The sequence below is a fragment of the Oncorhynchus tshawytscha genome, linkage group LG10 (assembly GCF_018296145.1).
Source record: "Oncorhynchus tshawytscha isolate Ot180627B linkage group LG10, Otsh_v2.0, whole genome shotgun sequence".
In the NCBI taxonomy this organism is placed as follows: Eukaryota; Metazoa; Chordata; class Actinopteri; order Salmoniformes; family Salmonidae; genus Oncorhynchus; species Oncorhynchus tshawytscha.
In genome coordinates this window covers 10,192,693-10,220,276 of record NC_056438.1, presented here as the reverse complement: position 1 = coordinate 10,220,276, position 27,584 = coordinate 10,192,693, and the positions used below count along the sequence as shown (strand labels likewise).

The 27,584-nt window shown below is 41.2% G+C and overlaps 1 protein-coding gene across 1 annotated transcript in view; it reads left to right on the top strand.

Moving 5' to 3' along the window:
• The window catches only part of phka1a (phosphorylase kinase, alpha 1a (muscle)), a 50,533-nt gene continuing 22,949 nt past the window's right edge, over positions 1-27,584 (top strand). Inside the window, exons 1-14 of the mRNA XM_042329319.1 lie at positions 1-691; positions 11,065-11,223; positions 11,474-11,521; positions 11,999-12,167; positions 12,390-12,472; positions 13,564-13,644; positions 17,091-17,189; positions 17,656-17,802; positions 18,582-18,635; positions 20,230-20,352; positions 20,551-20,646; positions 20,831-20,938; positions 24,120-24,198; positions 26,594-26,728. Of these exons, the coding sequence (XP_042185253.1) occupies positions 614-691; positions 11,065-11,223; positions 11,474-11,521; positions 11,999-12,167; positions 12,390-12,472; positions 13,564-13,644; positions 17,091-17,189; positions 17,656-17,802; positions 18,582-18,635; positions 20,230-20,352; positions 20,551-20,646; positions 20,831-20,938; positions 24,120-24,198; positions 26,594-26,728 (1,459 nt within the window). The 5' untranslated portion in view covers positions 1-613. The remainder of the gene's footprint in view (positions 692-11,064; positions 11,224-11,473; positions 11,522-11,998; positions 12,168-12,389; positions 12,473-13,563; positions 13,645-17,090; positions 17,190-17,655; positions 17,803-18,581; positions 18,636-20,229; positions 20,353-20,550; positions 20,647-20,830; positions 20,939-24,119; positions 24,199-26,593; positions 26,729-27,584) is intronic.

Below are 27,584 nucleotides of genomic sequence, written 5' to 3'. Positions count from 1 at the left end.
ACACGCCTCAAATCTCCCAGTGACTATACCATAATTCTATCTTTATAAATTACGGATACATTATTTTGGGTTATTGTTTCAGTTGTCAGTTTGATTGTGTAATAGTTTGAATAGTTTTGCACTCTTCCTGGTTTTAGTTCGCACCATGTTTACATGAGTTAAGAGGTTATTTTTTCTCTCTGCAGAAACTCGCTGTCTGAAGAATTCGACAGCAACAAAGGCGATACAGTCAAAACACAGAGCGGTTTGTGTATGGTTTCTCTGCGTGTACCAGGTTGATTCGTGGAACTTCTAGGTTGGAACAGCTGATGGTGTTTTTTATTTTCAGGACGATATCGGATTTCAACCTACAAGTGTTAATTATGTTACAGCCATAGCTCGCTCATCGATACCAGGAGGTTTGGAGGCGGTGCAGCGATAGTAGACTACTAGTGTAACATTTGTAACTTAACGTTTCCTATCACCTCTCAACTTCGTCTTGTCTTGTTCGTCGTGTCAAACAATAGAGATATTTGTGAAGTAGGCTAATGCCGAAGCGAGTCTCGGGGAGAACTCAAAGCTTCCTTTTCTCTGCTCAACCACGGATACGGACGAGTATCATCAACCCAACAACATGAGAAGTCGAAGCAACTCGGGAGTGAAACTGGACAACTATGCCCGGATAGTGCATCAAACCATACTCCGACATCAAGTGAGGGTTGTTTATGTGTTGTCCCTTCTGCTAACGCTATATATTTTTTAGGGCCATCCATTCTGACCTCTAAACTAACCTACTGTCTGTGGCGTTGGGACATGTTGACTGTTGCACACACCAGCTTGCAGAACATTCGTGTTTACATAGCATGAACATTGGTTTTAGAGAAAGCTCACAAAAGCTCCCTTTGAAACGACGTATCACTTATTCTTATTTATTTCTCTCTCTCAATTCCATTTCAATTTAAGGGCTTCATTGGCATGGGAAACATGTGTTTACATTGCCAAAGCAAGTGAAATAGATTATAAACAAAAATGAAATAAACAATCAAAAATTAAGAGTAAATATTACTCTAACAGAAGTTCCAAAAAGATTAAAGACATTTCAAATGTTATATTATGTCTATATACAGAGTTGTAACTATGTGCAAATAGTTAAAAAAGGAAAATAAACAAACATAAATAAGTGTTGTATTTACAATGTCGTTTGTTCTTCACTGGTTGACCTTATCTTGTGGCAACAGGTCACAAATCTTGCTGCTGTGATGTCACAGTGAGGCATTTAACAAATAAAAACATTTGATTTGACATTTATTTAACTAGGAAAGTCAGCGAAGAACAAATTGTTATTTACAATGACTGCCTAATTCACGCAATAGATATAGGAGTTTATCAACATTTGATTTTTTTTTTGTGGATCTGTGTAATCTGAGGAAATATGTCTCTCTAATATGGTCATACATTGGGCAGGAGGTTAGGAAGTGCAGCTCAGTTTCCATCTCATTTTGTGGGCAGTGAGCACATAGCCTGTCTTCTCCTGAGAGCCAGGTCTGCCTACGGCGGCCTTTCTCAATAGCAAGGCTATGCTCACTGAGTCTGTACATAGTCAAATCTTTCCTTAATTTCGGGTCAGTCACAGTGGTCAGGTATTCTGCCGCTGTGTACTCTCTGTTTAGGGCCAAATAGCATTCTAGTTTGCTTAGTTTTTTTCATAAATTCTTTCCAATGTATCAAGTAATCACCTCTTTTGTAAGATTCCAAGATGGCGGACTGAACACAGCGGTGCAGATCGTCTCAAGATAAAAACGTAATATTCAATATCTGTAAGTTAGACCATAAATTCTTCTTATACTCATGGGTAATAAAGTTCAATCTGGAAAACAACACAAAAGAAATCATAAGGCTAGAGAAATGTATCGTCAAATATTACAAAAACAAGCAACACTCAAACATGACGGAGAGTAAACGAGGAGCATCAATCTCCAAAAGAAAACGGGACTCCTCGACGGATACAGACAATTTATGCTTTTCACCACCGGGACTGGTGAGGATGGACAGTGATTTGTTAAAGTTGATAAATGACAAACTGGGCATACTTGAATTCGTCAGCACAGATAGATAAAGGAGTTGAAGGCGAGCCTCGAGATGAGTGACGGAAAAATCTGCGACAAAGGAGAAAGACACAAACAAGCTAAAATGGACGGACGTTAATGAACTTAAAACGGAGAACCTCTTTCTGAGAGAAGCTTTAATTGACATACAGACTAGATTTATCAGAGTAAACTTACTGGTATTCAAGAAAGAGAAGGAGAATTTCCTGAAAGAGTAGTTAAGGAATGATTTCTTACAGCGTTTCAAATCCCACTCGATGCTGTCAATGAAATCCCACTCGATGCTGTCGATAAAATCCCACTCGAACGTATACACTGTTTCGGACAAAAAAGTACAGAGATACGAGTGCCTAATCGCTGCCAAATTTGCTTTCTTTAAGGATGCAGTAATGGATGAAAGACACGCTGGCACGAAAATAGGCATGAATGATAATTTCCCGAGGGAGATTACAAAACGGCGCAAAGTTCTGTACCCAATCTTCAAGGAGAAGAAATTAAAATGGAAGTGTGTAGGTCTCGTAGTCGATAAACTGTATATTGACAACCAAATGTTACGAGACACAAAGAGTACTCCATGGCTATTTTAAAAATGACAAATTAATTATTGTATCTCATTGGTAATTGGTGAAATAATTATAGCAAGTTCTAATTGTAACAGTTTAGCAGATAATAAGAAAATACTATCAGTATTTACCTTGCTTAAAGAGAATAAATATATTATATTGTTTACAGGAAACTCATTCAACAATTTTAGGGGGGGGGGGTGAAATATACTTCTCCTGTGGGCAAAGAAACTCAAAAGGGGTGATGATATTAATTAACAGTAATTTTGATCCGAATTTGCAAATTGTTCAAACAGATCCTCAAGGTAGATGGATTATTTTAAATATGTTATTGGACCATAAACAGATATGGCTCATTAACCTTTATGGACCAAAAAATGATAATCCACGTTTCTTTTGAAAATATATCTAATAAATGATCAACCTTAAAAGCAATACAAGATTATTATGGTGGGAGACTATACTACTGTTAATTTCTTAATTTTTTTTCTTAAATTTAAAGTTTTATTAAGTTTTCTTGTTTTTCAATCAACCAACAAAACCCGAATGTAGAAAACATAAATAATATCAAACAAAACAAACAAACTTATCAGCAGCACTATCAGCGTTCCTATTGGCTATTTCCAGCCTTAGCTGAGACGACGAGCAAATCATGAGTTTTTACAGCACCTTACACAACATGTATCTGCTCATTTCCCTAATCACCCCCATTCACTCTGTCCAATGTGAAATATAGTTGAGTAGTGGAGACCAGAGTCTGTCAAACCTGGGCTGTCTCTTGTGGAGGTCATAAGTGAGCTTTTCAAGAGGGAGAAAGTCAACAATCTGGTCAATCTACATTTGAAATGTAGGAGAAGAATTAGAAACTCACAATAGAACAATACATTTCTTAGCAAAGTATGTGATAGTCAAAAACACATTTTCTGTCAGGATCAAGAACAAAGTCCTGCAGAAGAAGATGGAGACATGGGTTCATATCTAACTGTACATCTAGTATTTTCTGTGCAGCAATATGTATAGATTGCCAAAATCTGGTCATCTCAACAACTCCAAAATACATGCATATAGGTTCCACTTTCAGAGGTAAACTACCGTCAAAAGTTTTGGGTCACTTAGAAATGTCCTTGTTTTTGAAAGAAAAGCACATTCTTTGTCCATTTAAAATAACATCAAATTGATCAGAAATACAGTGTAGACATTGTTAATGTTGTAAATGACTATTGTAGCTGGAAACGGCAGATTTTTTTTAATGGAATATCTACATAGGTGTACAGAGGCCCATTATCAGCAACCATCACTCCTGTGTTCCAATGGCACGTTGTTTTAGCTAATCCAAGTTTATTATTTTAAAAGGCTAATTGATCATTAGAAAACACTTTTGCAATTATGTTAGCACAGCTGAAAACTGTTGTTCTGATTATAGAAGCAATGAAACGGTCCTTCTTTAGACTAGTTGAGTATCTGGAGCATCAGCATTTGTGGGATCGATTACAGGCTCAAAATGGCCAGAAACAAAGAACTTTCATCTGAAACTCGTCAGTATATTCTTGTTCTGATAAATGAAGGCTGTTCCATGTGAGAAATTGCCAAGAAACTGAAGATCTCGTACAACGCTATGTACTACCTTTATAGAACAGCACAACCTTGCTCTAACCAGAATAGAAAGAGGAGTGGGAGGCCTCGGTGCACAACTGAGCAAGAGGACAAGTACATTAGAGTATCTAGTTTGAGAAACAGACGCCTCACATGTACTCAACTGGCAGCTTCATTAAATAGTACCTGCAAAACACCAGTCTCAACATCAACAGTGACGAGGCGACTCCGGGATGCTGGCCTTCTAGACAGAGTTCCTCTGTCCAGTGTCGGTGTTCTTTTGCCCATCTTAATCTTTTATTTTTCTCATCCAGTCTAAGATATGGCTTTTTCTTTGCAACTCTGCCTAGAAGGCCAGCATCCCGGAGTCGCCTCATCACTGTTGACTTTGAGACTGGTGTTTTGCTACAATAGTCATTTACAACATTAACAATGTCTACACTGTGTTTCTGATCTATTTTATTTCAATGGACAGAACCTTCCGGTTACTAGTCCAACGCTCTAACCACTAGGCTACCCTGCCGCCCCACATGAGGAAGTTGTGTCTAATTTGAAGACTTAAAAAAAATAATTGGATCTTGGCACATTGAATTCACTGCAGAGCTCTTGAAAGGATTTCAGTGTAATGGTGTTCTGATGAAACGGGTCTGAACGGGGCCAAAGAGGAAAGTTGGCATCACTCAGGGCATTTTCCAAGTCTGGGTTGCGAGTGAGAACATTTTTGGGAGGATATGCCAAGGTATTTCTTACAGTCCCTCCATGCTAGTAGGGTGCTGTAAATCACAAAGGTTTTGGCTATGTTGCCCACTTCACTAAAGTTATTAATGAATATAATTGAGCTGAGGGGTAATGAACCACAGGATTGGGCTTCTATCTGAATCAAAATTCTTGTCTGTTCTGTAATCCATGTTAGCATGTTGCGGATTTGGGCAGACCAGTAGTACAATTGAAGGGAGGGAAGGGCAAGACCAACCTTAGATTCAGGTTTCGATAGAGTGGAGAATTTGATCCTAGGTTTTTTTTATTGCCCCATATAAATTTGGTAATGCTTTGGTTAGTTGTTTTGGAAAAGGAAACTGGGAGATGGCATGGGAGCATCTAAAATAAATAGTTCAATCTAGGGAGGATGTTCATACTGATGACATTAATTCTTCCAGCTAGGCTAATTGGGAGGGAGATCCAGGTTTGGAGATCATTCTTGATTCGATCCAGGAGTGGGAGATAATTTTCCTTGAAAAGGCAATTCAGATCTGGTGTTATGAAGATCCCAAGGTATTGAAACCCCTGTGTCTTCCATTGGAAAGTCTTCATAGAGCTGTTGAGTGTAAGACTGAGAGGGCAAACAGTGGATTTGTTCAAATGTATTTCATATCCTGAACACTTGCCGTACTGAGCAATTGTGTCTAAATGGGAGGGATTTCTCAGGGTTGGATATGTAGAGCAAGACATCATCTGCGTAGAGCAAAATCTTGTGCTGAAGGCCAAATACCCATAATACTTGGATTGATCCTTATCAACTCTGCCTAAGGTTCCGCCCCCAACAAGTAGAGCAGGGGGGACAGCGAGCATCCTTGTCTTGTGCCACGTCCCAAAGGGAATCTGTCAGAATTCAGACCATTAGTAGTCACCATGGTTTTTGGATGACAGTATAGGAACTTTATGCATTTGGGCCCATATTGAACTTTTCTAAGACTGAGAACAGAAAGCTCCACTCCATCCTGTCGAACATCTTCTCAACATCCAGTGAAGCCAGCAGGACAGGGGTCTTCTGTGTGTTTACTTGATCAATAATATCAAAAAGATGGTGAACGTTATCAGAAGAGCACCTGTCTCTAATAAATCCTGTTTGGTCCGCTTTTATTATTTTGGGAAGAAGAATGTTTAGTCTTTTGGCGAGCAATTTGGTAATTATTTTGTAGTCAATCCAACAATCTTATGGGCGGGAAGGACGAGCAGGATAGAGGCTCCTTGTCTTTTATGCACTGTAATGAGGGCTGTGTACATAGAGTCTGGGAGAGCTCAATTTTTGCAAAAATCATCCAGCATTGGCATGAAGATAGGGCTGAGCTGGGGCCAAAAAGCTTTGTAGAACTCTCTGGGGAATCTATCTGGGGACTTATCAGGTGGCATGGAGGTAATTGCTTCCAGGACCTCCTCAGGAGTGAAGGGGGAGTTGAGATCTTCTTGGTCGGTCTCTGATAGTTTAGGTAGCGAGATTCCCTCTAGGACTGGAGTTTATATATAAATGCCTGGAACATTTACATTTAGGAGAATCTCTTATACAAATGGGTAAAGTCATGTATAGTTACCCGAGGTGTAAAATAGTAAATAATGGCTACTTCTCTGAAAGTTTTAAACTGTCAAGAAGAGTAAAACAAGGTTGTCCACTATCGGCATATCTATTTATTATGGTCATGTACATGTTAGCTGTTAAAATCAGATCCAACAATAATATTAAGGGATTAGAAATCCGTGGCTTAAAAACCAAGGTGTCATTGTACGCTAATGATTGATGTTTTCTTTTAAATCCACAATGTGGATCACAGCCTCATAGAGGATCTAGATACGTTTTCTAACCTCTGGATTACAACCAAATTACGACACGTGTACTATATTACGTATTGGATCACAAAAATTTTACATTACCGTGATTTTACCAATAAAATGGTCTGATGGTGATGTGGACATACTCGGTATACATATCCCGAAAGAAAGAAATGATCTCACTACATTTTTATAGAAAGTTAGCAAAAATAGGTAAGATCTTGCTACCATGGAAAGGAAAATACCTGTCTATTTGTGAAAAAATCCCCCTGATTAAATCTTTAGTCATATCCCAGGTTACCCTGATTTGAAATATTTAGTCATTTCCCAGGTTACCCTGATTTAACTCTTTAGTCATATCCCAGTTTGCTTATGGTCTTGCCTACACCTAGCATCCAGTTTTTAAAATGATATGAGTAAAAAAATATTCTTTTTTATTTGGAACGGCAAGCCAGACAAAATTAAACTGGCCTATTTATATAAGGAATATGAGTTCAGAGGGCAGAAATGATTAAAGGTTAAAGCATTAGACCTCTCACTAAGGACTTCAGTCATACAAAAGTTCTACTAAAATCCAAATAAGAATGTCTCACCCCATGTTCTAGAATGTCACCTTTATTCAGATTACAACCATGCACTTTAAGATATTTGAAAAGGAACTAATCTCCCAAATATCACTGTTTTTAAAACAAGTCATAAAAGTTGGTTGCAATTTCAATTTAATCCACCAGAAAAAAAACAGAACAAATCATACAACAAATATTGTTGTTAAACTCAAATATAGTAATAGATTAAAAAAACAAACATTATACCTCTATAAAAAAAGTATTTAAATTATATCATAAATAGTACTGGTGGAGTTACGTCACACATGCAGCTAACACAAATATGTAAATGTCTGCTCTACTCAAAATTACAACCAACTAATTGCAACATTACTGAAAAAATGGAAGAGGAAAGTGGAAGGGGGTAGTAAGTAAGGAACTTGTCTGTCGGTCCATTAAAGACCATAATTGGTTAAAGAAAATTGTATATACCAGTTTCATTTCAGGACAGCTGTGCATTATAGATTGCAAAATAGTTGGGAAGAGATTTTAAATATACCGATTCCATGGCAAATGGTTTATGAAATGATACGCAAAACAACGCCGGATTCAAGACTTTGAATTTTTACATTTAAATTATACAAAATTCTTGCAACCGCAAAAAATGAAACGTGAAGCTAATGTAGTGCTCGCAGGCAACTATACGTAGACAAGATCCCACACCAAACAGGTGCGACAAGGCTGCCTAAATATGATCCCCAATCAGAGACCATGATAGACAGCTGCCTCTGATTGGGAACCATACTAAGCCAACCTAGAAATAAATCAACTAGAATGCCCACCCTAGTCACACCCCAACCTAACCAAAATAGAGAATAAAGGATCTCAAGGGTCAGGGCGTGGCTTTTAATCCCGAATGAATGACACAGTCGGGAGGAGAAGTTTCATTTCCAGAAGTTACAAGCTGTCAAAACCATTGTTTTTGAGACAGGGGTGTCACCAAAATGTTTGGTGTTCATTAGGTATGTTGTCGCTAACTTTCAAAGATGCGTTAAAAGCTCAGAACCTTTTTCAACAAAAATGAGAATTATGGCAAATAACTGTGACCATTTGCATGACAAATAGGTGATACCAAAAATGTCCGTTATATCACAGCCCCATCACACACTCACACACACATGTAATAGATATAGCCCAACTGATAAAGATGAGAGAGACTCATAGTAAATGCCTATGGGGTCAAAGTGGAGGAGTTCTGTAGCACTGCAGTTGTCAAAGTGGAGGAGTTCTGTAGCACTGCGGTTGTCAAAGTGGAGGAGTTCTGTAGCACTGCAGTTGTCAAAGTGGAGGAGTTCTGTAGCACTGCGGTTGTCAAAGTGGAGGAGTTCTGTAGCACTGCGGTTGTCAAAGTGGAGGAGTTCTGTAGCACTGCAGTTGTCAAAGTGGAGGAGTTCTGTAGCACTGCGGTTGTTGAAACCTCACAGAGGAAGACAAAGTGCAGTGAGGAAACCTGCCTTCAACAGAGAACAACTGTGGTTACATGTACAGTCTCCTATCTGTCAGGCTGCAGACAGGTTAACTGTGGGGAAAACAAACAAACGAGAGAGACGGATTAGTTAATTTTTTTCTAGACAGTTCACTCTAACAGCCATCAAATAGTCCCCAGTGATCTGTTTGTGATTTCAAACTCTCACAAATAGTCCAAATTGGCAGTGAGTGGAATGGCGGGAGCCTGTTTAATGATTGGCCAACAGGGGTTCTAAAGTTCCAAATCCTGTGTGACATCACAATGCCTTTGTTAGCATTTCTTAGCATTAAAACATTATTATTTTTAAGTTCAGAAAGGAAGGGGGATACCAAGTCAGTTGTACAACTGAATGCCTTCAACTGAAATGTGTCTTCCGCATTTAACCCAACCCCTCTGAATCAGAGAGGTGCGGGAGGCTGCCTCAATCGGCATCCACGTCTTCGGCGCCCGGGGAACAGTGGGTTAACTGCCTTGCTCAGGGGCAGAAGGACAGATTTGTACCTTGTCAGCTAGGGGATTCGGTCCAGCAACCTTTCGTTTACTGGCCCAACTCTCAGGCACCCATTGTGTTTGCTGCTGGTTAGGGCTGGGCGATATGGCCTCAATCATCTCTCTATTGTTATTTTCAATTCTATTGGCAATTCACGATAGATATATCTCGATTGAAAACAAAACATTTTCTCTAAATCAGCTTTGTCGTACAATTAAAGGTCAAATACACTGCATTTCAAACAGTCAGCAATAATCTAATGAATTCAGGGCTTGTGAAGTTATATCTAAACTTAATATAATCCTTCCACAATCATAAGACCCACTAATAATGTCATTATTTTATACAAATAGTTTAACCTGATTTTTTGCAATAATCATTGATCTGTTTTATAAAAATGCCCTTTTTGTTACAGATGTAACCAGAACCATGCAAAATGCACATTCACTAATAATGACCAACTTCTGGTAGCAGCCGTTATAGAAAATGAACATGTCTCATAAATAATCTCTGAAGCACACGTGGTAACGTAATGCTGCACGCCACAGAAACTGAGCATTCATTTTCCATCTTTGGTGTTGTGAGTGTGTGGGGGAGGAGCTTGGCGTGTGGGGGAGGAGCTTGGTGTGTGGGGGAGGAGCTTGGTGTGTGGGGGAGGAGCTTGGTGTGTGGGGGAGGAGCTTGGTGTGGGGGAGGGCTTGGTGTGGGGGGAGGAGCTTGGTGTGGGGGGAGGAGCTTGGTGTGCTTGGTGTGGGGGGAGGAGCTTGGGTGTGGGGGAGGAGCTTGGTGTGGGGGAGGAGCTTGGGGCTTGGTGTGTGGGGGAGGAGCTTGGTGTGTGGGGAGGAGCTTGGTGTGGGGGAGGAGCTTGGTGTGTGGGGAGGAGCTTGGTGTGGGGGGAGGAGCTTGGTGTGTGGGGGAGGAGCTTGGTGTGTGGGGGAGGAGCTTGGTGTGTGGGGGGAGCTTGGTGTGGGGGGAGGAGCTTGGTGTGTGGGGAGGGGCTTGGCGTGGGGGGAGGGGCTTGGCGTGGGGGAGGGAGGAGCTTGGCGTGGGGGGAGGAGCTTGGCGTGGGGGGAGGAGCTTGACGTGTGGGGGGGGGGAGCTTGGCGTGGGGGGGAGCTTGGTGTGGGGGGAGGAGCTTGGCGTGGGAGGGAGGAGCTTGGCGTGTGTGTAAATGGGAAGGAGACAAGACCAAAGACAACATAAGAACAAGCTGACATAAAAAAATAAAAAATGTATTCTTGCGATACATGCATTTGCATATTTCCATATTTGGGGGGGCAGGGTAGCCTAGTGGTTAGAGCGTTTGACTAGTAACCGGAAGGTTGCAAGTTCAAATCCCCGAGCTGACAAGGTACAAGGTACAAATCTGTCATTCTGCCCCTGAACAGGCAGTTAACCCACTGTTCCTAGGCCGTCATTGAAAATACGAATTTGTTCTTAACTGACTTGCCTAGATAAATAAAGGTAAAATAAATATCTTGCTTAAACATACTTTTAAATTAATTTGATATATCGCCCAGCCCTACTGCTGGTCATACCGTTTACGGTATGAAGGAATGGAAATCTGTATAGTTCCCTAATACACTATAGGGACCATGCCTACAGTATGACCATATCTCATTGACCTGTCCCCTCTAACCTCTGACATGTAACAGGTCTCCTCCCAGCCAGTGGAGATCAGCCCTAACCCCTTCCCTCTCTCCTCTCTCCTCCCCAGGACCCAGTCACAGGTCTCCTCCCAGCCAGTGGAGATCAGCCTGATGCCTGGGTGAGAGACAACGTGTACAGCATCCTGTCTGTCTGGGCTCTCAGTCTGGCCTACAGGAAGAATGCAGACAGAGATGAAGACAAGGCCAAGGCCTACGAACTGGAACAGGTAGTGTGTGTGTGTCTGTACTGTTCTGTTGACTCACGGTTTAGGGCCCCGTGTGTGTGTGTGTGTGTGTGTGTGTGTGTGTGTTTTTTTTTTTTTTTTGTGTGTGTGTGTGTCCCAGGTGGCAAAGCCTTAGTTGTCTTGTTTCTCTTCCTGGCTAGCGAGTCCTCTGGCCTGTCTGCCTGCTGATTGGGAGGTGTATGGCTGCTTGTTGATGACCTCTCTCCTCTTCTCTATTCTCTCTCCCCACCAGAGTGTGGTGAAACTAATGAGAGGTGTTCTACAGTGCATTATGAGACAGGTAGGTACGACCCACAGGTTCTAGCTGGACAAGATATAAACACCGTATAAGACAATGAGACATTCTAAATGTCTCTCACTCTGTCTGTCTGTCTGTCTCTCTGTCTCTCTCTCTCTCTCTCTCTTTCTCTGTGTCTGTCTCTCTCTTTCTCTCTCTCTCTGTCTGTCTCACTCTTTCTCTGTCTGTCTGTCTGTCTGTCTGTCTGTCTGTCTGTCTGTCTGTCTGTCTGTCTGTCTGTCTGTCTGTCTGTCTGTCTCTCTGTCTCTGTCTCTCTGTATCTGTATCTGTATCTGTATCTCTCTCTGTATCTGCCTCTCTGTATCTGTATCTGCCTCTCTGTATCTGCCTCTCTGTATCTGTCTCTCTGTATCTGTCTCTCTGTATCTGTCTCTCTGTATCTGTCTCTCTGTATCTGTCTCTCTCTCTCTCTCTGTCTCTCTCTCTCACTCTCACTCTCACTCTCACACACACACACAGCTGGACAAGGTGGAGAAGTTTAAGTACACTAAGAGCACCATGGACTGCCTCCATGCTAAGTACAACACCAGGACCTGTGCTACCGTGGTGGGGGACGATCAGTGGGGACACCTCCAAGTGGACGCTACCTCTCTGTTCCTGCTGTTCCTCGCTCAGATGACTGCCTCAGGTAGAGGGGACACTCCATGACTGCTCTATGAAGCTTTATGACGTCTCCATATGTTTTGTCTTCTAGGACTGTGTGTGTATCATCTTCCCCTCCTCACTTAGTCCTCATGTTTTTGAGTCTCCAGTTGTCGTAGCAACTAGAAGTCTATCAAATGTATTTTTTGTTGTAACGTTATTTTTCCTTGTTGATCTCGTATTTACCCTTCGTGTGTCTGTCCTGCAGGACTCCATATCGTCTACACTCAGGATGAGGTGGATGTGGTACAGAATCTCATGTTCTACATCGAGGCAGCTTACAAAGTGGCTGTACGTTTCTCTTCAGTCTCTATGTAGTTTTTATGAACTGTCATAGGAGTTAATATAGAGGTTATATGCTTCTACACCTGCATTGCTTGCTGTTTTGGGGGGGTTTTAGGCTGGGTTTCTGTGCAGCACTTTGAGATATCAGCTGATCTAAGAAGGGCTTTATAAATACATTTGATTTGATATGACTTCATAGTTCACAAAGTGGCTGTACGTTTCTGTTTTAAATTCAAAGACGTGAAGAAGCGAACTGTGGATGTTGTAGCATCTATGTAGTGCTAATATAGACTTTGTGAACGCTCTATACAGCTCTATAATGCCATTTTAACTGGTTGGTCATTTAATTTAAAATGGAACCCTTCTGCTTACTCACTCTGCTACTTACAGTGGTTATGAAGACTTTATGAATGCTCTACCAAGCTCTATAAATACTCCATGAATGCTCTACCAAGCTCTATAAATACTCTATGAATGCTCTACCAAGCTCTATAAATACTTTATGAATGCTCTACCAAGCTCTATAAATACTTTATGAATGCTCTACCAAGCTCTATAAATACTTTACGAATGCTCTACCAAGCTCTATAAATACTCTATGAATGCTCTACCAAGCTCTATAAATACTGTATGAATGCTCTACCGAGCTCTATAAATACTGTATGAATGCTCTACCGAGCTCTATAAATACTTTATGAATGCTCTACCGAGCTCTATAAATACTTTATGAATGCTCTACCAAGCTCTATAAATACTCTATGAATGCTCTACCAAGCTCTATAAATACTGTATGAATGCTCTACCAAGCTCTATAAATACTGTATGAATGCTCTACCGAGCTCTATAAATAATTTATGAATGCTCTACCGAGCTCTATAAATACTTTATGAATGCTCTACCAAGCTCTATAAATACTCTATGAATGCTCTACCAAGCTCTATAAATACTGTATGAATGCTCTACCAAGCTCTATAAATACTGTATGAATGCTCTACCGAGCTCTATAAATAATTTATGAATGCTCTACCGAGCTCTATAAATAATTTATGAATGCTCTACCGAGCTCTATAAATAATTTATGAATGATACTCTTTCAGGACTACGGGATGTGGGAGCGAGGAGACAAGACGAACCAGGGGATCCCTGAGCTCAACGCCAGCTCCATCGGCATGGCTAAAGTGAGAATACACACACACACACACACACACATTGTGGTCTGTATGGGAAAGCCTATAAAGATGACTGACACTGTTGAGAAAGCCTGCCACAAACATATAACCTTTATCAAGCTATGATCAAAAGAGTGAAGCAACAAAGAACACACACACACACACACACACACACACACACACACACACACACACACACTGACCTGACCTGCTTGCGGAACACTCTGAACATTCCGTACTCATTCACCCCTCTCATTCACCCCTCTCATTTACCCCTCTCATTTACCCCTCTCTCATTTACCCCTCTCATTTACCCCTCTCATTTACCCCTCTCATTTACCCCTCTCATTCACCCCTCTCATTCACCCCCATTCACCCCTCATTTACCCCTCTTCATTCATTCACCCCTCTCATTCACCACCCCTCTCATTCACCCCTCTCATTCACCCCTTCTCTCATTCACCCCTCTTATTTACCCCTCTTATTTACCCCTCTCATTCACCCCTCTCATTCACCCCTCTCATTCACCCCTCCATTCATCCTACTCTTCCCGTTGCTCTCTTTTCATTAATTATTCCTGTTCAGTCAATCAAATGTATTTTTTAAAGCCCTTTTTACATCATCCGATGTCACAAAGTGCTGTACAGAAACCCAGCCTAAAACCCCAAAGAGCAAGCAATGCAGATGTAGAAGCACTTTGGCCAGGAAAAAACTCTGGAAAGTTAGGAATCTAGGAAGAAACCTAGAGAGGAACCGGGCTCTGATGGGTGGTCAGTCCTCTACTGTCTGTACTGGGTAGAGAGGAACCGGGCTCTGAGGGGTGGTCAGACCTCTACTGTCTGTACTGGGTAGAGAGGAACCGGGCTCTGAGGGGTGGTCAGTCCTCTACTGTCTGTAATGGGTAGAGAGAACCGGACTCTGAGGGGTGGACTGTCCTCTACTGTCTGTACTGGGTAGAGAGGAACCAGGCTCTGAGGGGTGGACTGTCCTCTACTGTCTGTACTGGGTAGAGAGAACCGGGCTCTGAGGGGGACTGTCCTCTACTGTCTGTACTGGGTAGAGAGGAACCAGGCTCTGAGGGGTGGACTGTCCTCTACTGTCTGTAGTGGGTAGAGAAGAACCGGGCTCTGAGGGGTGGACTGTCCTCTACTGTCTGTAGTGGGTAGAGAGGAACCGGGCTCTGAGGGGTGGACTGTCCTCTACTGTCTGTACTGGGTAGAGAGGAACCGTACTCTGAGGGGTGGACTGTCCTCTACTGTCTGTACTGGGTAGAGAGGAACCGCGCTCTGAGGGGTGGACTGTCCTCTCTCACTCTCACTCCTTTTTCACCCCTTCTTATGTGTCTGGCATGCTGCCATGAAAGAGATTAAGGCCGATCCTCTCACAGACACACAAAGCAGCTGAGAATGTGTTCATGGTGGACAGGGGGTGGGTTTCACACACATTTGTCTGTCATTGGTATATGCCTTTGATTGTGTTCGCCTAGTATCATGTTGTAAGCGTTGGTCACTGGAGTTTCCAAGAATATAAATAGATTAATACTACTAACTGTTTCTATTGGATATTCCTAGAAACCAGCAGCGTAATGTGCCATTTCTTGTTATCATATAAGTGACATGTAGTTTTCCATTTTGTTTCATTGTTTTACACCAGCCATCTGTCACCATCCTTCGGTTTCTACAGTTTGTCATTTCCACCCCTAAAAAAACGTGATGATGGTTTGTTGTATCTGATATGTCGTTGTATTGACAGTCTTACGACCTGACGTAGCCCTTATGACATGGCATTGTATTCCTTATGACAGGGCATTGTATTCCTTATGACAGGGCATTGTATTCCTTATGACAGGGCATTGTATTCCTTATGACAGGGCATTGTATTCCTTATGACAGGGCATTGTATTCCTTATGACAGGGCATTGTAGTCCTTATGACAGGGCATTGTAGTCCTTATGACAGGGCACTGTAGTCCTTATGACAGGGCATTGTAGTCCTTATGACAGGGCATTGTAGTCCTTATGACAGGGCATTGTAGTCCTTATGACAGGGCATTGTATTCCTTATGACAGGGCATTGTAGTCCTTATGACAAGGCAATGTAGTCCTTATGACAGGGCATTGTATTCCTTATGAAGATGTAGTATGGTTGGGCAGTATACCGTATATACCGGAATCCGGGGTCTTTTTGAATATACAATATTATGATTCTCAATATAATTTGGATATTTGTGCTTTTTAAATAAATGCCCGCCGTCAACTTGTGCACTAGGTAAATAGCTAAAGCAGAAAGCGTTTTTAAATTCACCTGTTTTTCATTTTGAAGCTTACCGGTAGTTAACCGGTAGTTAGTTAATTTCCGGTAGTTAGTTAATTTCACCTGTTTTTGATTATTTTTCATTATGAAGCTTACCGGTAGTTCCTCACAACAGTTGATAGAGCTGTTGCTTCATAAGGTGAGTCACTCCTACTGCGTAACTGAATTGAGGTGATCAACTATACGGTATAATCTTACATTAAGTTAACTTGCCAAGATGTGCCAAATTTAAATAAATTCTCTCCAGCTGTGTTTTTGGTTTACTAACTTGCTAGCCAAGAGGCCAGCTTGCGAGAGAAACGTTTCTTGAATCTTGGTAACAGCAGAGAAGCCCCGTCTGGATCAAGAGCCTGTCAGCATTTTGCTACAAACTCTGAGGAGCTAACTTTATAACTTTATGAGCAGGGTTGTCTATACATGCAATTAGTTTATGTTCGCTTGCGCTCGTTAGCATTTACCTAGCATCCGCAATGGGAATTCTTTAGTACCTGTTAGCATTTACCTAGCATCTGCTATGGGAATTCCTTAGTACCTGTTAGCATTTACCTAGCATCCGCAATGGGAATTATTTTTTACCTGTTAGCATTTACCTAGCATCTGCTATGGGAATTCCTTAGTATCTGTTAGCATTTACCTAGCATCTGCTATGGGAATTCCTTAGTACCTGTTAGCATTTACCTAGCATCTGCTATGGGAATTCCTTAGTACCTGTTAGCATTTTTTTGCCGCTCAGTTATGTGCACCACCAGTAATACCGTATACCTCAGTATGGCACCGGCACGGTATGAAAATCTGGACCAACCGTTATGTAGTCTTTATTATAGGGTTATGTAGCTCTTATGGTGTTACGAGCCCTTACAAAAAATATTATGTAGCCCTTGTGACAGGGTTAAATAACCCGTGTGGAGGTGTTGAGCAGCCCGTGTGAAGGTGTTATGTAGTCCTTATGAAGGTGTTATGTAGTCCTTATGAAGGTGTTATGTAGTCCTTATGAAGGTGTTATGTAGTCCTTATGAAGGTGTTATGTAGTCCTTATGAAGGTGTTATGTAGTCGTTATGAAGGTGTTATGTAGTCCTTATGAAGGTGTTATGTAGTCCTTATGAAGGTATTATGTAGTCCTTATGAAGGTGTTATGTCCACAGGCAGCTCTGGAGGCCCTGGATGAACTGAACCTGTTTGGAGCCGGAGGAGGACCAGGGTCTGTGGTGCACGCTCTGGCTGACGATATACAGCACTGTCAGGTACACACACACACACACATGCACGTATAGACACACATAATATACATTTCAATTAGTTTTGTCTAAGTTTTCCGTTATCCTTTATCAGAGTTAATAAACAAAAGTGAAAATTAAAATTAACAGTAAATATTACACTTAATAAGTTCCAAAACAATAAAGACATTTCAAATGTCATTATGTCTATATACAATGTTGTAATGATGTGCAAATACAAACGGGAAAATAAATAAACATAAATATGGGTTGTATTTACAATGGTGTTTGCTCTTCACTGGTTGCCCTTTTCTTGTGGCGACAGGTTACACATCTTGCTGCTGTGATGTCACACTGTGGAATTTCACCCAGTAGATATGAGAGTTTATCAAAATACGGTTTGTTTTAGAATTCTTTGTGGATCTGTGTAATCTGAGGGAAATATGTGTCTCTAATATTCTCTCTCCCTCTCCCTCTCTCTCCCTCTCCTCAGTCCATCCTCAACTCCATGCTTCCCAGGGCATCTATGTCTAAAGAGGTGGATGCAGGTGTTCTGTCCATCATCTCGTACCCGGCCTTCGCTGTAGAGGACATCTCTATAGTCAACATCACCAAGGAGAAGATCATATCCAAACTACAGGTCAGGACACTGTTATGTCACCCTTATGACAGGGCTATGTAGTGTTCTGTCACCCTTATGACAGGGCTATGTAGTGTTTTGTCACCCTTATGACAGGGCTATGCAGTGTTATGTCACCCTTATGACAGGGCTATGCAGTGTTATGTCACCCTTATGACAGGGCTATGCAGTGTTTTGTCACCCTTATGACAGGGCTATGCAGTGTTATGTCACCCTTATGACAGAGCTATGCAGTGTTCTGTCACCCTTATGACAGGGCTATGCAGTGTTATATCACCTTTATGACAGGGCTATGCAGTGTTATTTAACCCTTATGGCAGGGAAAATGGCATATATTATATTTTTTGTTATGTAACCCTTATGACAGGGCTATGCAGTGTTATATACTATAATGTAACCCTTATGACATGGCTATGCAGTGTTATGTACTATAATGTAACCCTTATGACAGGGCTATGCAGTGTTACATACTATAATGTAACCCTTATGACAGGGCTATGCAGTGTTACATACTATAATGTAACCCTTATGACAAGGTTATAACGTTACAACACCAAGAAGAAGATGGTATCTGAACTGCAGGTCAGGGTCAGCCAGTGTCTCTCTTAGATTGTTATTGGTTAAGTTTGTCCCCTTCGTTTGATTTCCACGTGGGGCTCAAATCAACATTCAGGCCCTTTGTTATTTAAGTTGTCAATTTAAATCAAAGTCAAACTCTATTAGGCAGAGTTTGGCTGAGCATATTTACATTTTTCATCGCTCTCTTTCTCTTTTCTCAGGGTCGATATGGATGCTGTAGGTTTCTCAGGGATGGACACAAAACGCCTAAAGAGGTAAAAACATGCTCTCTCTCTCTCTCTCTCTCCATCTTTCTCTCTCTCTCTCTCTCCATCTTTCTCTCTATCCATCTCTCTCTCTCTCTCTCTCATCTTTCTCTCTCTCTCTCCATCTTTCTCTCTCTCTGTCTCTCTTTCTCTCTCTCTCTCTGTCTCTCTCTCCATCTTTCTCTCTCACTCTCTCCATCTCTCATTAAAAATCCTACAATGTGATTTTCTGGATTTTTTTTTTCTCATTTTGTCCGTCATAGTTGAAGTGAACCTATGAGGAAAATTACAGGCCTCATCTTTTTAAGTGGGAAAACTTGCACAATTGGTGGCTGACTAAATACTTTTTTGCCCCACTGTACCTTGCTTGCTCCTTGTTGAATATGCTCTCTCATCTCTCCATCCATGATGAGGTGACAGACGATCGTTGGGACCACTTAAAACAATCCTTGATTACCAGTATTTCAGAGCATACTGGCAGTTTTATTGACAATTTTGGCAGCTTTTCTCAAAGTATTGACAACTGACTAGCTAAGTCAAACAACAAACAACATATCGCTATTTATCTGAGAAGTCAGCTGTCAGCTCCAACGATGATTGATGACTAACTAGAAAATGGGAAGACTGTGTTACTATTAGGAGCCCAATCTCAATCCCAATTCACACCCCTTCTAAGATTAAAATCGGTGGATTGTTGTAACTATTGGTAGACAATTCATCTGCTTTTCCATCTGCGAGGGGAGTGAAGGCACTTGGCCACGGATATCAAGAAACGCCTCGAAATGAAAGAGCTAACAAACGACAGCAAGATGCCTCTCACTTCCAACAAGTTAAGAATAAGATATTGATTGCTTTTGCTACCTAAAATAAAATAAAAATTCAGAACTTGTGAAATTACTGCAATAATGTTAATATATTTTGAGCACTTTTCATGTAATTTTGGCCAGCTAATACCCACTGATCAAACAGCATCGGAAAGAAAGTGTGATCCTGTTATGAACTTTATCTCCAGTGTACGACAAAATGACAATCCCATCTACTTGTATTCATAGCTAACTACATTGTTGATTGTAAATGATAACTTTATACTGCTACATTCTCATGTCGCCTCACATCTCCTCAGAAAAAAAATAATTCTGGAACTGTACTTTGTTTTATTGCCCTCCTTTTCATCCGTCCTTCTGCTATTGTTCTCTCTCCATAATTCTGTGGTTCTGTTCCCTCTCTCCTTTTCTTCCATCCATCTGCTATTGTTCTCTCCATAATTCTGTGGTTCTGTTCCCTCTCTCCTTTTCTTCCATCCATCTGCTATTGTTCTCTCTCCATAATTCTGTGGTTCTGTTCCCTCCCTCCTTTTCATCCGTCTCCTATTGTTCTCTCTCCATAATTCTGTGGTTCTGTTCCCTCCCTCCTTTTCATCCATCCATCTGCTATTGTTCTCTCTCCATAAGTCTGGTTCTGTTCCCTCCCTCCTTTTCATCCATCCATCTGCTATTGTTCTCTCTCCATAATTCTGTGTTTCTGTTCCCTCCCCCCTTTTCATCCATCTGCTATTGTTCTCTCTCCATAAGTCTGTGGTTCTGTTCCCCCCCTCCCGTCCCAGGACCCTAACCGTCTATACTATGAGTCTGCTGAGCTGAAGCTCTTTGAGAACATAGAGTGTGAATGGCCCCTGTTCTGGACCTACCTCATACTGGATGGCGTCTTCACCAACAGCCCAGAACAGGTGGCTATATAGCAGGTTAAATAATACTACTAATAATTAGGGGGTGCTTATATAGTCCTGTTTCACTGTATGTACAAGTGGGGTAACCTGTACGTGTGAAATGGAAATGTGTTTTGTGTTTTTGCCTTGCTCAAGGGCAGAACGATGCCTTCATCGCATTACCTTGACCTGTCATGTCTCTGTTTGTAAACCGCTCAGGTCCAGGAGTACAAGGATGCTCTGGAGGGGATTCTGATCAAACAGAAAGACGGGATCTGTCTACTTCCAGAGCTCTACAGTGTTCCACCTGATAGGGTAAGACTGGAAGGCCAGGGTGTAGTGGTGGCTTAATGGAACCTTCACAACATTTCCCAGAAGTCCTGGTTGGTAGATTCCCGGAATGGGAAGGGAATAAGCAGGAAGGAACTCCATAATCCTCAAAACACCTGGGAGTGTAGCAAGCCTAATCACACACGTGAACACATTTGGTTTATTACAGGTGGATGAGGAGTATGTAAACCCCCACTCTGTGGAGAGGGTCCCTCTGGGGAAGCTCCCTCTAAAGTGGGGTCAGTCCCTTTACGTTTTGGGAAGTCTACTGGCAGAGGTGAGACGTCACACACTACACTAGCTAGTGTATACTATACTACACACACGACACTAGCTAGTGTATACTATACTACACACACTACACTAGCTAGTGTATACTATACTACACACACTACACTAGCTAGTGTATACTATACTACACACACTACACTAGCTAGTGTATACTATACTACACACACTACACTAGCTAGTGTATACTATACTACACACACTACACTAGCTAGTGTATACTATACTACACACACTAGCTAGTGTATACTATACTACACACACTACACTAGCTAGTGTACACTATACTAAACTCACTACACTAGCTAGTGTATTCAACACTACACTCACTACACTAGCTAGTGTACATTATACTACACACACTACACTAGCTAGTGTACACTATACTACACACACTACACTAGCTAGTGTATACTATACTACACACACTACACTAGCTAGTGTACACTATACTACACTAGTTAGTGTATTCAACACTACACACACTACACTAGCTAGTGTACACTATACTACACTAGCTAGTGTATTCAACACTACACACACTACACTAGCTAGTGTACACTATACTACACACACTACACTAGCTAGTGTACACTATACTACACTATACTACACTAGCTAGTGTTTTCAACACTACACTCACTACACTAGCTAGTGTATACTATACTACACACACTACACTAGCTAGTGTATTCAACACTACACACACTACACTAGCTAGTGTACACTATACTACACACACTACACTAGCTAGTGTACACTATACTACACACACTACACTAGCTAGTGTACACTATACTACACACACTACACTAGCTAGTGTGCACTATACTACACTAGTTAGTGTATTCAACACTACACACACTACACTAGCTAGTGTACACTATACTACACTAGCTAGTGTATTCAACACTACACTCACTACACTAGCTAGTGTATACTATACTACACACACTACACTAGCTAGTGTACACTATACTACACACACTACACTAGCTAGTGTACACTATACTACACACACTACACACACTAGCTAGTGTATACTATACTACACACACTACACTAGCTAGTGTACACTATACTACACTATACTACACTAGCTAGTGTATTCAACACTACACTCACTACACTAGCTAGTGTATACTATACTACACACACTACACTAGCTAGTGTACACTATACTACACACACTACACTAGCTAGTGTACACTATACTACACACACTACACTAGCTAGTGTATTCAACACTAGTCAACACTACACTCACTACACTAGCTAGTGTACACTATACTACACACACTACACTAGCTAGTGTATTCAACACTATACGACACTCACTACACTAGCTAGTGTATACTATACTACACACACTACACTAGCTAGTGTATTCAACACTACTCACTACACTAGCTAGTGTACACTATACTACACACACTACACTAGCTAGTGTATTCAACACTACTCACTACACTAGCTAGTGTACACTATACTACACACACTACACTAGCTAGTGTATTCAACACTACACTCACTACACTAGCTAGTGTACACTATACTACACACACTACACTAGCTAGTGTATTCAACACTACACTCACTACACTAGCTAGTGTACACTATACTACACACACTACACTAGCTAGTGTATTCAACACTACTCACTACACTAGCTAGTGTACACTATACTACACACACTACACTAGCAAGTGTATACTACACTACACACACTACACTAGCAAGTGTATACTACACTACACACACTACACTAGCTATTGTATTCAACACTACTCACTACACTAGCTAGTGTACACTATACTACACACACTACACTAGCTAGTGTACACTATACTACACACACTACACTAGCTAGTGTATTCAACACTACACTCACTACACTAGCTAGTGTACACTATACTACACACACTACACTAGCTAGTGTATACTATACTACACACACTACACTAGCTAGTGTATACTATACTACACACACTACACTAGCTAGTGTATTCTATACTACACACACTACACTAGCTAGTGTACACTATACTACACACACTACACTAGCTAGTGTACACTATACTACACACACTACACTAGCTAGTGTACACTATACTACACACACTACACTAGCTAGTGTATTCAACACTACTCACTACACTAGCTAGTGTATACTATACTACACACACTACACTAGCTAGTGTATACTATACTACACACACTACACTAGCTAGTGTACACTATACTACACACACTACACTAGCTAGTGTATTCAACACTACTCACTACACTAGCTAGTGTATTCATCACTACACTCACTACACTAGCTAGTGTACACTATACTACACACACTACACTAGCTAGTGTATTCAACACTACACACACTATACTAGCTAGTGTATGCTACACACACTACATTAGCTAGTGTACACTATACTACACTAGCTAGTGTATACTACACTACACACACTACACTTGCTAGTGTATGCTACACACACTACATTAGCTAGTGTACACTCTACTACACTAGCTAGTGTATACTATACTACACACACTACAGTTGCTAGTGTATACTATACTACACACACTACACTTGCTAGTGTATACTACACACACTACACTTGCTAGTGTATACTACACACACTACACTTGCTAGTGTATACTACACACACTACACTTGCTAGTGTATACTACACACACTACACTAGCTAGTGTACACTACACACACTACATTAGCTAGTGTACGCTACACATACTACACTGGCTAGTGTATGCTACACACACTACACTAGCTAGTGTATGCTACACACACTACACTAGCTAGTGTATACTACACTACACACACTACACTAGCTAGTGTATGCTACACACACTACACTAGCTAGTGTATGCTACACACACTACACTAGCTAGTGTATACTACACTACACACACTACACTAGTTAGTGTATGCTACACACACTACACTAGCTAGTGTATGCTACACACACTACATTAGCTAGTGTATACTACACTACACACACTACACTAGTTAGTGTATGCTACACACTACACTAGCTAGTGTACACTATACTACAAATGCTAAAATAGCTGGTGACTAACTGCCATTGTGTGATAAAGTCCTCTCTCCGGTATTGTATGGTAAAGCTTTGGCCTCTTTCTGTGTTCTACAGGGTTTCCTGGCCCCTGGAGAGATAGATCCTCTCAACCGACGTTTCTCCACCATCCCCAAGCCAGACGTGGTAGTGCAGGGTGAGACTTGAAGGCTACATACTGAATAATATGTCTATGTTTGATAAAAGCGTCTGCTAAAGGACCATATTTAATGGCCAGTTTATACTTGGTCTAACAACATGTCTGTAGACAATTACAATCTGACAGGTGTCTCTGGGTAAAACAACAGGTAATTTATACTCGTGTGGAGTGTTGATCGTCGCTGTGACTGGTGGTTTCCTTGTCGTGGTTACTAGTTACTACAGCAACAAGACCAAATCCATCTGTGACAAGGTGGTGCAGGAGTTCTACAATTCTCTTATAGAATGACCTACTTTTATTTTGTCACATTCACAACCGTAAGGTATTTTCTGGAAGCTCGCCATCTTTACCTGATGTGGGTTAATTTTTCTGTGATAATGAGAATAAAATTAGCTGAAGTTATAGTCTTGGTCATTATTTGAACTGGTTAGCCAGCTAGCTAGCTAAAAATTAACCAAAGTGTTTTTTAGAAAGTTGCTTGTAGTTGACATTTTACTTAATTTTTTTAACTGATGGGTTTAATAGGCATTAAAATAGAGCAAGTATGCTATTCGGAGCACCGGGCTGCTGATGTCGGACAAGAATAGAATGTTTATGATGTCGCTATGGCAACTGTCTACAGACATGTCAATAGACCAACTGTAAACCAGCCTTAATAAATACTGTATACTGAATGTTGCTATACAGTTTGGACACCTACTCATTCAAGGGTTTTTCTTTATTTTGACTATTTTCTACATTGTAGAATAATAGTGAAGACATAAACTATGAAATAATGAAATAACACATGGAATCATGTAGAAAACCAAAAAGTGTTAAACAAATCAAAATATATTTTATATTTGAGATTTTTCAAAGTAGTCACCCTTTGCCTTGACAGCTTTGCACACTCTTGGCTTTCTCTCAACCAGCTTCATGAGGTCGTCACCTGAAATACATTTCAATTAACAGGTGTGCCTTCTTAAAAGTTAATTTGTGGAATTTCTTTCCTTCTTAATGCGTTTGAGCCAATCAGTTGTGTTGTGAGAAGGTAGGGGTGGTATACAAAGATAGACTTGTTTGGTAAAAGAACAAGTCCATATTATGGAAGGAACAGCTCAAATAAGCACAGAGAAATGACAGTCCATCATTACTTCAAGATGTGAAGGTCAATCAATACGGAACATTTCAAGAACTTTGAAAGTTTCTTCAAGGGCAGTCTCAAAAACCATCAAGCGCTATGATGAAACTGGCTCTCATGAGGACCGCCACAGGAAAGGAAGACCCAGAGTTACCTCTGCTGCAGAGGATAACTTCATTAGAGTTAACTCAGATTGCACCCCAAATTAATGCTTCAGAGTTCAACTCGCAGGTACATCTCAACATCAACTGTTCAGAGGAGACTGTGTGAATCAGGCCTTCATGGTCTAATTGCTGCAAAGTAATCACTACTAAAGGACACTATTAAGAAGGAGAGACTTGCTTGGGCCAATAAACACGAGCAATGGACAATAGACCGGTGGAAATCTGTCCTTTGGTCTGATGAGTCCAAATTTGAGATTTTTGGTTCCAACTGCCGTGTTTTTGTCAGACGCAGAGTAGGTGAACAGATGATCTTCACTTGTGGTTCACACTGTGAAGCATGGAGGAGGTGTGATGGTGTGGGGGTGCTTTGCTGGTGACTCTGTCAGTGATTTATTTAGAATTCAAAGCACACTTAACCAGTATGGCTACCACAGCATTCTGTAGCGATACGCCATCCCATCTGGTTTGCGCTTAGTGGGACTATCATTTGTTTTTCAACAGGACAATGACCCAACACCTCCAGTCTGTGAAAAGTTTATTTGACCAAGAAGGAGAGTGATGGAGTGCTGCATCAGATGACTTGGCCTCCACAATCACCGACCTCAACCCAATTGAGATGGTTTGGGATGAGTTGGACCGCAGAGTGAAGGAAAAGCAGCACATGTGGACTGTTGGAAAAGCATTCCAGGTGAAGCTGGTTGAGAGAATGCCAAGAGTGTACAAAGTTGTCAAGGCAAAGGGTAGCTACTTTGTTTAACACTTTTTTGCTTACTGCCTGATTCCATATGTGTTATTTCATAGTTTTGATGTCTTCACTATTATTCTACAATGTAGAAAATAGTAAAAATAAATACAAATCTTGAATTAGTAGATTTTTGATTGTTTTGAGTGTTACTGTTTTTATTTATTTATTAATCATTTTTTAAGTTTGTTGCATGATTGTTGCAATCATCTCATAACATACTTGTTTACGGAAGAACCCCACCCCCCAACAGTCAAGAACATTTTACAGAGAAAATGACATATTTCTAGCTATTTTAATAGAAGTTATGACTGACTTATTTCACTATGTTTTTTCCCCATCTTTTTTATCTTCCTCTTCCTGTAGTGTCTATCCTGGCAGAGAACGAGGAGATCCAGGAGTTGTTGATGAAGAATGGGATAGAGGTGGAGACAATAGCTGACATACACCCCATCCACGTCCAACCTGCTAGAGTCCTCAGCCACATTTACGCACGACTCGGTAAACAGAGAGGGAAGGAAGGGAGAAAGTTAGGGAAGAATGGGATAGAGGTAGAGACAGTAGCTGACATACACCCCATCCACATCCAACCTGCTAGAGTCCTCAGCCACATTTACGTATAACTCGGTAATAAATCTTTCACTACCATACAAAAAAGTTTTTGACGGAAAGAAAATAACATTACAAAAGAAAAAAACTGGTGAGCTATTGGAAGCCACTTCTACACCTGGCGGTGACGGCCAGTTTCCCGAACCCTAATCCTAGACTAAAAAGCATGCTGAATATCAAATCAAATTGTCTTTGTCACATGCGCAGAATACAACAGGTTTCACCTTACAGTGAAATGCTTACTTACAAGTAACAAAAAAATTAAGAGCAGCAGTAAAATAACAATAGCGAGGCTATGTACAAGGGGTACCGGTACAGAGTCCATGTGCGGGGGTACAGGTTAGTCAGGGTTATTGAGGTAATGTGTACATGTAGGTACAGTTATTAAAGTGACTATGCATAGATAATAACAGACTAGCAGCAGTGTAAGGAGGGGGGGGGGGTTCGGCAATGCAGATAGTCTAGGTAGCCATTTGATTCGATGTTCAGGAGTCTTATGGCTTGGGGGTAGAAGCGGTTTAGAAGCCTCTTGGACCTAGACTTGGCGCTCCAGCACCGCTTGCCATGCGGTAGCAGAGAGAACAGTCTATGACCAGGGTGGCTGGAGTCTTTGACCATTTTTAAGGCCTTCCTCTGACACTGCCTGGTCAAGAGGTCCTGGATGGCAGGAAGCTTAGCCACAGTGATGTACTGGGCCATACGCACTACCCTCTGTAGTGCCTTACGTTCAGAGGCCGAGCAGTTGCTG